Raw genomic sequence first — 10,883 nt, 5'->3', positions numbered from 1 at the left:
AGGACAGCTCTACTGTCGCCAAGGCTGCGGACATGTTGGGGAGGCCGTGGGCTCGCGCCTGGATCTCAAGCTCCTGCAAAAATACAAAGAAAGGAGACCCCAAGTCAGACATGGAGATATATCTATCACAATCTGGGAATCCATTGGTTAAAAAGATAAATCAATGTTTCTATATTTGTTAAACCTCTGGGGGTAGGCACATTTCAACACCTGAATAACCGGGACTCGACACACCCAGCCGCTGCCCTTTTATGCTAATGTTACCGAGCACTCGCGCTATTATAAGGATTTTCTTTGACCATGAAGAGAGATTTTCATGCAAAAAGAGATCTTATCTATCATAAACATTTTGACAATCATCAGCTGAGATTGGTTTGGGTGTCAATCTATTAGGTGAATTATAAGGTAATCTCTTTCAACCACTTGGTCACATGTTATCTTCAGCACCCACCACTCACACCTTTGGGTTTCTATCGACAATGTCTCATGACCAAAACGTCACAGATCTGATCCAGCAACAGCGAATGTGCCCATGGAAAAGCCCTTATTTGCCTTACTCACTGAAAGTCACTTTGGTTAAGACCTGGCTGAATGCCTAACGTGTAAATGTAAATTCCTCTTCCTGCTCAGATCAAACCACACTGGCCATGACAGCATGGTGTGGTGTCATGTCATGAGAAGCTCTCCTCCTCCACCTCCACTACAGCAGACTGAGGTTAGGTTGGAGTGTGGGAGAAAATGTACGTGGGAAGGTTGGGTGTTGACGCTCTGCCCACACAGTATCTTATCATAATCACCTATAATCAACACTTATTTGCCTAACGCTGTCGTGACAGAGCCCTGTTTGACCTTTTGTTAACAGTCTTTTTACCGTCAGTGATTGTCAGTGTTTCCTGCACAGTTATCGTCATCCTTGGAGATGATTAGGGGTTTCGTTTTCTGCCCTAGTGACAGTCACTCACCTCAACTAGCCCCTCCCAGACACACACACACACACACACACACACACACACACACACACACACACACACACACACACACACACACACACACACACACACACACACACACACACACACACACGAAAGCATATACAAGCATTAGTATCTCCTCTCTGTTATTAGTGCTCATCATCTAACTCTGAGCCGATTTACATGTATTCTCTCGATCTATCCATCAGGTCATTATCACTGTGCTCTCTGAGGTTCACAAGTGCGTTGGAGGTGGAAATGAGCAGGAATGTGTATAAAGTATAAAGGTATGACCAAGGTGTGGAGGGGGGGCACTATATTGTTTTACTGATGAGAACCTGGTAAAATTGGAACCTGTTAACTTTGCTAAAATGCACTTATTTGGTCTCATTTATAAACTACTTAAAACAAACATGCGTGTAACCTGCATTGTATTGACGACACTGGCAGCAACCCATGTTGAGGGCTTGCCCAGGGGTGGAGCAGGATTTGATCCGCCGACCTCCCGCTTCCAAAGCACACACGCTGATTAACGGGCCTTTATACTGGGGAGTGAGTGTAAGCAACCCACTCGCTAACACTCGGGACTCACGAAGAGTGATTCGGGTTACATGCGCATACAAAGTTGTGATTGATCAAACATATAGGCTATATCTTCATAATGGCTGGTTTACCTTTTCAAGATAAGATAATGCAGAAATTGCAATAAAAATCATTTATGCACAATTTCGCTCTTCTCAGATAATTTTTTATAGATCAGGCCTGTTGTGAATTGGGTCGCGATGGTTTGTCATTTTTAAAAAGTGGGTCCCCAGAAAAAAAGCTGGGAAACACTGTGCTAGATGATTGGATGAGGGACTAAAAGGTTGTTTCTTTAAATAACTTCAGGATGTTCAAATGAGTTCACTTCAAGGATGCCAAGGGGCACTGGGACTGTGTTGTAAGCACAAGAAGATGGACAAATAAATATTGGGTGAAAGACTGTGTGCTTACAGTACTTTGGCCCAGTGTTCCCAATGCATCTTATGGATAACAGTATCTTTGTTCCAGTCCAAGCTGATGCAGCCAATCTGCTCTCAGTATTATTACAGTAAGACTTCAGTGACAAACCTATCTTTGTGGTTTTCCCCTGGATGCTGAGGTCCTATTAGGAGGTATGAATGTAAGAGCAGAAGCATGTGTTTTCTTATGTCATTTACTTATTTGAGGGACAATGCACATTACTGTAAACGCGCCAGTGCTAGCCAGATGGCTAATTTCCAACTGCTGTCCCTTGGAACTCCAGTTAGAATTCCTAGTAGATATAGAGTAGATATCGAGTGTAAGGATGTGTACTTGCTTCCAATATCTGGGCCAAGATTTCAGAGAGTATCTCATGGTCAAGCTCATAATTGTTCAATACTGTACTATGCCAAAGGACAACCTTGAGAAAAATGTCACTGAAAAATCCATCTTAACAAAATCAAGTATTGAGTCTTAAAATCATATTTTTCCTAAAACAAATGAAAAAAACTTGACTGATCTTTCCCAGCCTGCCTTGCTCTACTCGTTTCTAGAACATTCCTGAAACAAGTGAAACCGCATTGGACATAAGCGTAATTAGCTCAACCCATCAGCATCATTGTTGCACTTGTTTAAAGAATAAATAACATTTTAAGAGTTACTATCAGCACCATCTGTTAAAAAAAAAAAAAAAAATCCAGTGTAAGGAATACGTTCAGATTTATGAGGTGAAAATACTTTTTTATTAGCCTCTTCTTGTATCTCACCTGCATTATTTGTAATCCTTCCCTTTCGGTATTCTGTGATGTTTTATTGCTTCACGTATGTGTTTTGTCCCTGTGCATGTCACCAAAATAAACCAAAGACAATTAGACGTTGGTGTTTTATTACCTGGATCCTCAGTAGCAGCCTCCTGTTTGCTTGCTCCAGTTTCTTCTGACGGCTCTCCAGCTCCCGCGCGTGCTGCTGCTCCTTCTGCAGCCACTTGATGTACTCCACCGAGGCCTTCAGGATGGTCCCTTTGTTCCAGCGCATGTCGCTGCAGAAAGGAGAAACGTAAAAGATAACCTTTTACACAGAAGCCCCTGACGTCGGCACTTCTCCAAAATGAAAAAATATATATAAAAAGGAGGGGTGGGGAAAAAAACTTTTAACACACAAAGAGATTTTTTTCTCTCCTCCTTTTATGATATGAATAAGAAATGGTGATTTACACGGGGGCAATTATTCATCCTTTGGACATTACATGGGGACACTGAATGGGAATTTTAATAGAATAGTTAAGTAGCTATGTGGAAAGTCCATTCTCGTACCTCCTTGTTCAGCCAAATTAATCCTTGAGTAAAAATAGGTGTGGGAAAATGAAGTAAGTAGGAGGACAGGGAGGTGGGAATGGAGAATTGGACTTAAGGTGCCAGAGTGCAAGTCATTCTTTTGCAGATATTATTACTTTTTTTTTAAGGAAAAAGGTGGCTGTCGTAAAATTGTCCTTTTCCACGGGAGTGAGACGCCGTTCTGATCTGTGCTAATAATCTCTTTTATCCCATGTTAATGGCGCGACGACAACGCTAACCTTCCATTTAAATTTGAGGCAAAGTTCAATTGTGAAAGATGGCCGGTGGATTTCAATTCAGGTCCATATTCCATCTCTATGTGCCAATTGTGCTTCAAACTTTGATTCAAATGGTATGGCCTGCCTCTTTGCATTTGACCCTTTCCTCATCATTCATGCTTTGAGCTGAACTGCCGGGACCCAGCGAGAGGCGATGTACAGCTCTTGGCTCGTCGACTACAATGGAAGTTCAATTGCACCCTTGAAATATGAGTGAAATGTGCTCGAGTACTCATTTGAATTCAATGAACAACGTTCAGAGCGTCTTTGTGCCTAGAATTTAATATGCTTCCCCGACTGACAAGTTCTTGCAGTCGTTTTTCGTTGACAGGCCGAATGGCTCAGGGGTGAACAGGAGTGCAAAAAATAAAGTGAAGTAGTGCGATGTTTCAGTAGCGCTAAATACACGGAGAACGTGCAACTTACGGGTCGTTTGACTTTGGTATGAGTGTCCCCAACTCCTTGATCCTGTAGTTGATGTTGTATCTTCGCCTTCTTTCAACTGAGCAAGCAGCAGGGGGAGAGATGGTGGGACATTGTCAGTTCTTCTGCTTTAGGGATGCCGTAATTATCGGATGAATTATGAGTGAGATGAAAGGCAGTGGGACACACTTACTCAAATTATGGTTGTCTTTTTTCTGTCTTTCTTTGGCCATCACTCGTGTGTCGTGTTCTGTCAAAAAAATAAATCACAAAGAGAAACGGATTGATTAGCTACGCATACTAATTTAGAAACCCAAAGACAACGACCACGGAACACCACAAACGGTCTAGTCAGCACATGCACAATTGGTTATTTTGAGGGAGTTGACTGTTGGGGTCAACCAGAGTGTGGAGTTTCCCAGCATTTCACTACAGACACCAGACACACGCTTACACACACACACACACACACACACCACCCTGCACACACGCACACACACATGCACACACACACACACGCACACGCATGCACACACACTGAAAGGGCCCAATTTATCCCCTCCGGCATGTCTGTAGTTCATTGTGAAAAATCTGTGGGTCCTCTTTTAAACTACTCGGCCTGTAATTAAGACAGTTTAACAAATTTGCTAATCTTTCCTGAGGAGGGACAAAAATGCCAGTGCATCCATATTTGCATTCACATTCTTCCAAATTACATAATTAGGGTCCTGAGATTGGATTTCCCAATTTGTCTCTGTTGATTCAATCAAGACATTTTAAACTCTGTGTAACAGCCCATTGTCCCCACTCCACCCACTCAAATGAAACAGATGGCAATTGACTTATTTTCTCGTTGAGAGTGAAGAGTTCTTCAGGCATCCTTTCTATTTCCTAAATCAATTTGGCTTCTTTGCTTGATGCATGACATTAATAAGAAATGCCTCAAAGAGCACTTTGTTTGTTGCTGTGCGGCACAAACGTCCACACGTTTCTACAGCTTATCAAGAGCACCAAAGACAATCGGCATACGAACAGCAACAGTAGTGCAACTGTTTGCCAAACACTGGAGACTTTTACAGTGTAAGAAATCAACTTACACAATTATAACACATTTGTCTGTTAGCCTGACACACCTAATTGGACTTGATATTTGCCAGGGACAGACACACATAGCAAGTGGCTGCAAAAGTCCCTCAGAGGAGATTGATCTAAGCGGGATACTTACTTTAGCAGGATGTTGCCATTATTATTAATAGCATCTCACATAATTGCATTCTTCTTACATACTTTTTAGAATTCCATAATAAATTCCATCAATTTATTATTATTGTTGTTGTTGTTGTTTGTTTATTTATTTATTTATTTATTTATTTATTTATTTATTTATTTATTTATTTATTTATTTATTTATTTATTTATTTATTTATTTTAACATATGTGTGCATGTGATACCTCGTTAATTGGCTAGCTAGTTGATCAAAGCTATGGTATGAGTTCATACCTGTGTATTCCCTTTTTACAGTGAAATTTGTGGGGTTAGAGGTGGGACTCATTCCGCCATTAGGGGCTTTCATACCTGGTTCACCCCCATAGATGTCCAGCATGCTGCTACTGAGGGACACCTAAAGAGAGAGGAAGAGAGGGAGAAAGAGAAAGGCTCAATCAACAGGGAAGCATGCGAGCACATTAGCAGATACAAGCATATTACCACGCATGTCATTCACACTTCAATAAAAGCCACAACACAAATAATAGTTGTTTTTAGCACAGCTTAGTGTGCCTTTGTTTACTCATTTGAAAGGCCCCTAAAGGGCAGAGGGCATGGTCAAACATGACAAGGGGCAGGTAGAGCGATCAGAGCCTTGCAGGGAATCATCTGTTGCCCCCCAGGTCCCTGGCTTTGCCCCTCTTTCCCCCCCCTGTCCCTCACACCAGGGCAGGGGAAACTCAGCTCGCTGTTTATGGATTGTAGCCATTTCCAGAGATGAATGGGATTCAGATCCTCTGCTCATCTCGCATCGTAATGAGCAAAAACAACAGGAACTGAACCCAGCTCTATCTAGGTCAGATAAGGTCTACCCTCCAGCAGTCCATCCAACCCTGTCCTCCAACCCCGGCGAGCCACTCTCGTTGGGATTTGTCTTGACCTGGCACAGGGCCTTGATCCACCACCACCATTATCAGAACCCCTCCACTTGAAAGCATTTCCAACACAGAGACGAGCTGTGTGTTGAAAATAGCATCCCATTAGATGAAAAGGCTAGCTGGGTCAACTGGCTGAACAGAGGCAAAACTGTTTTCCTACTGGGCCCGTCTTCCCTGGCAAAACACGCTTCAGTTCTGTGATAATGACGCCTTTTCACTGCCTCTGGTGGAATGTGAAGATATAGCGTGCCGACACATGTGTGTCTAATTCGCACGTCTGTGTATGTCTGGGAAAATGCTACAAAAGCCACCGTGAATCCCAAGATGCGTACAATTTTATCCACTGGGTGTGTGTGAAATCGAGCCGCTTAGACTGCACAACCCGATAAGGATGGAGGTCAAGTTAGAAGTTGGGAAGGGGGAGGGGAAGACACATAAGAGAGGAGAAACTGCAGACATTTCAGATAGAAGCAGTTGGTTTGGTTCGCATGTGCGTTTCTCTCTCATTATCTCAACAAGACGGAAGGAGAAGAGGAAGAGGCGGGGGGTGCTTATCAAAATGAAAGATTGCGACAGCTCCCCTACTACTCCCATTATAATCACTTCAATCCCTCTCCCGTCTGTGTTCCTGGATGTGTTGACACGGCGAAACGGCGTGATGCATCGTACTGTATGACTAATTAGGATGAATTGATCCATTTAGGCATGGTATCATTTTGGAACACGCCCACAGGGAGTGTATGCATTAGCCCAATCAAATGGCTCAGTAACTCTCTCCTCCAAATCTCTCACTCCCTCCTCCTCCTCCTCCTCCTCCTCCTCCTCCTCCTCCTCCTCCTCCTCCTCCTCCTCCTCATGCCTCTGTCCTCGCTGGCAACCTACTGCCTCTTACTTACTCCCCCATCTGCCTCTTACTCCCCCATCTGCCCGGATTCCTCCATGACTCTGCCTTTGCCTGGAATCCCACTGTTTCCATCCCACAAACTACCTCTGTATTGGGTGCAGGTGTGGCTATATGCTCCAGCCCAATGGACTCGTTGTCCCAGATTTCCATTCAGAGTTTTAGAATTCCGTCCTGCCTATGAATCGCACTGGGAACGCTTGTTCGTGGTGCCATCGCTGCATGTTTTCCTTTTCGATTGGAATGCCTTTCCTGAATAAAATGCTTTCCGTTATCTAGTTTTGCCCTGTCGCTCCCAGTCTTGTTGGTTGTCTACCCAAGAATGGACCTTAGTAAGACAGTTACTATAAATTCACAGTCATGTGGTTCTCAAGATCTGAGCTCGTACTCTAATTTGCCGTCTATTGTCATGTTGTAAATACATGGTTCATATTGTCGTTGTATGTTAATCTGCATTGTTGGTCTTCTTGAGAAATGTCAGAAATGTTGCTAAGCCCCCGATCCCCAGCCAGATGAACTTTGACTCATCTCTGGACTTAAGCTGACCTCTAACTAAGACAGGCCCCCTTTTTCCCAAGCTAGTCATGCTTGAACATTCATGTTTGGGTGGAGGAAACTCTCTCAAAAGTCCCCTTCCTCTTTAAAAGAGAGAAATCATTAGTTAAGCAACTTAACTTGAAGAACATCTCACCGCAAATGACAAGACAAGATAAGAGAAAGAATGAACCAAGCTGGATATCTGCAAAAAATCAATAGACAGGACCTTCACACTGTAGATAATCCATCGTTATAGAACTCTAAACAGTGTTAGCCTATTGCTGTTAGAACAATAGTTAATATGATTGATACTTACATTGTTTTGCATTATGATGTTAGGCTCCATGCAATCCAAGCCTCCATCATTGAAACCGGATTCAAGGCTAATTAGGTCATCAATAACTTCATCCATTGGGAACTAAAAGAAAACAGTCATTTCAGTATACTGAAGGACAGACCCATTATGAAGATACCAGAATAGAGAGGCAAAGTGGTACGTCACTTCCTGCTTCAGCACTGTACCAGAGATTTTCATCCGCCATTTATTTTCCCATAGACATTTCGTAAAATGCTTATAAAATAGTTTTACTTCGTCGAACCAAACGGTTCAGCTAACGCTATAATCGGGAGAGACCATTAGAACATTTCACTCGGACCAAAACTAAAAAAACAACATTGAAAAAATATTGTCTTTAAACCCAATTTTTTTTTACGTTTTGGTCCCAGTGAAATGTTGTATGGTCTCTCCCGATTATAGCGTTAGCTCCAACGTTTTTTAGACGCATTTTACGAAATGTGGATGGGAAAATAAATGGCGGATGAAAATCTCTGGTACAGTGCTGAAGCAGGAAGTAGGCGGTCACTTTGCCTCTCTATTTCAACCCTGCAAAAGTCTCAACATCCAAACCAAAGTAGACAAGAGATGCAAAAGGGAGGGAGTGTTCAGATACTAGTCCAATAACTGCTGCCATGTCTGAAGTTAGTTAGCAGTGTTGGCTGTTATCAAACTAGTTTCCTCCTTTGAAAGAGTTCTCTCATCAGAGACTGTCTGAAGTTATTGATGAGCACATCAGAGAGAGGATATCAATAATGGCATTGCTTTGTTTTGATGATTAATTTGAAATGCTCGACTTTATTCAGAGTCAAACCCACTGTGGATGCAGGCCATTGAGATGTTATTCATGCTTCCAATGTTATGTTTTGATGCTCGGTCCAAACAAAGTGCCCGCCATGATGAGTGCAGTGGTCAATACACCACCTTACACTTGATCACTCTTCATAAATTCATTCAGAAGGACTAAGACAGACTAAGATACAAAATACAAAATACATTTTGTTGCAATTTCACTCTTTTCCAGTTACTATAAGGTACATTTACGGTCAATTCTGTTTCACCACATCATCCACATTAAAATTCAGATTCAGAAAGTGAAAACAGAAACAACCCCATGCCCTCCTATCCCTATCCAATGAGCACGGACCGCCGACTCACCTCGCTGTCGTGATTGGCCAGAGAGAGCAAGGTGACCGGGCTGTTGGGGTTGCTGCCGTCGCTGACGGAGGGCATGTGTCCATTCCTCATGATGGGCACGGCGGCCAGCGGCTGGCCGGGCAGGTGGGGGTGCGGCAAGGCGTGGCCCGGCCCAACCGAGGAGGCCAGCTTGGAGCCCAGCGTCAGGTACTGCTTCACCTGCTGACTCTGGCTCTGGTGGAGGTGGAACTTGGAGTTCTCCAGGTGGTTCTGTACCTGCAGAGAAACAGATCACGGACCCGATCAGTCAGTCAACCCGAATGTACATTCAGGAGGTGGGCGTTCACAGACAGCGATTCACATTGCGGAAACAGCGCTGAGTATGAAATATGTGCACATCGCTCATAGTTATTGGTGGCTAACGGTTTTGTGAAAGGGTGATCTTATCCAACACACAGAAATAGTTGTAAATCAAACTTTCCCACACAATTAGTCAGGCAATACGTAATTGGATTACTGCAACAGTTACATTCATGACTAAGTACGGTAAACACTAAGATTATAGTGTGTCACATTTGACTGTATTTATGATGAAATGATCAAGAACATTCTTTACAAGAATCAAGACTCATCTTTTGACCTTTTCTCAAGCAAAGCATCAGCAGTTTCTGTTTCTATTTTTAAAAGTTTCTGTTCCTGACCACAGTTTTGACTAAAGCATTTTCCACTATAGGACCGAAATGAAACGGTTAAAGAAAAGGCATAACATTTGGTTATTTACCTTTTTAATCTGCAATAGTACACAATGTAGCTTGAACTTGCCAAACCAGTAGCCAAATGACAATCTTACATATGTCCCTTTTCAAAACATGAGAAGAACGTTTCAGAAAACCAGACAGCAATTTCTTACATTTGAAGCTCTGGTTGCGTCCCGCATGGAGTAGTAACTACAGTCAGTTAAGTGTGGCATTCTCAGGAAAGAGGATAATCTTCAGGTTGGTTTGTTTTGCTGGAGCAGTAGGTCAAATCCAAATCTGCTGCTGCTATCCTGTTGATCTGCTGGCTATGTAGTGAGTGTCTGTCCCCTCCAGTCGTCTAGTGTCTTATAAAGGGCCCTATGTGAACTAATTGGGCCCAAAGCTGGGGGTAAGCCTTTATGTTGCGTAGCGTCGTAATCACTTCAAACACTGGACTGTCAGATCACCCAGGGGTTGATCACTGCAGGATATATGCCTTTAGCGTCTATCACTAATTCATCTGTACCGCCCCTTTCTGTCTGACTGGCCAATCAGAGGTTAACTCCCAAACTCCTCTGCTGCCTGCTCCAGGGGATGTGACAGTACAATTGACCCTTGTTCCTCAGTGGGGGTTTTAAATAACTCCTCCAATGCCATTTTTAACCAGGCTTTTTCATTCATTGACTAGTGTCAATGTAGACAATTTAGTAGCATCAGTTTTTTCAAACAAGAATTGTGCCCAGTTGTTTTGAGGGCTTTCTGGTCTCATTATCACTGTGTGTTTGGGGCTATTTTCAGAAAAGATCTTCTCTTGCCTGGAAAAAAAATCACTTGTCTGGGGCTCACAAAGACCATCATTGTTGTACCTCGCTTTATTAGTTTATGGCCCGTTAAGTATTTTGGGAACATTGTACAAATCAAAAATAACATTCAATGTTTGGAATGGTTTGATTATGTTCATGTGGTCAGTTGTTGGGGTGATTGTCATCTTGTCTGTGTTCAGCTATTTTTCTCAAAAGGATTGAAGTACTTCCTCTCAAGTGTACTCTTTTGACTGTTGCACTGCAGGGTTTGCCTGACTTTC

The 10,883-nt window shown here is 42.9% G+C and overlaps 1 protein-coding gene across 1 annotated transcript; it reads right to left on the bottom strand.

Moving 5' to 3' along the window:
- Positions 1-4: 4 nt before the first annotated feature.
- On the bottom strand, positions 5-10,032 carry LOC310772205 (transcription factor EC-like; the record flags this gene model as incomplete). The annotated part of the gene is made up of 8 exons (XM_083664637.1): positions 5-73; positions 2,865-3,012; positions 4,012-4,087; positions 4,202-4,258; positions 5,510-5,630; positions 7,908-8,009; positions 9,084-9,338; positions 9,973-10,032. Coding segments are annotated over 8 exons (888 nt in total), but the record flags the coding sequence as incomplete, so codon positions are not given.
- Between the last annotated feature and the right edge of the window lie 851 nt (positions 10,033-10,883).

Source organism: Poromitra crassiceps (genome assembly GCF_964638095.1).
Source record: "Poromitra crassiceps genome assembly, contig: HAP1_SCAFFOLD_2309, whole genome shotgun sequence".
In the NCBI taxonomy this organism is placed as follows: Eukaryota; Metazoa; Chordata; class Actinopteri; order Beryciformes; family Melamphaidae; genus Poromitra; species Poromitra crassiceps.
Note: the sequence above shows the minus strand (reverse complement) of the source record. Positions and strands in the feature narration are given on the sequence as shown.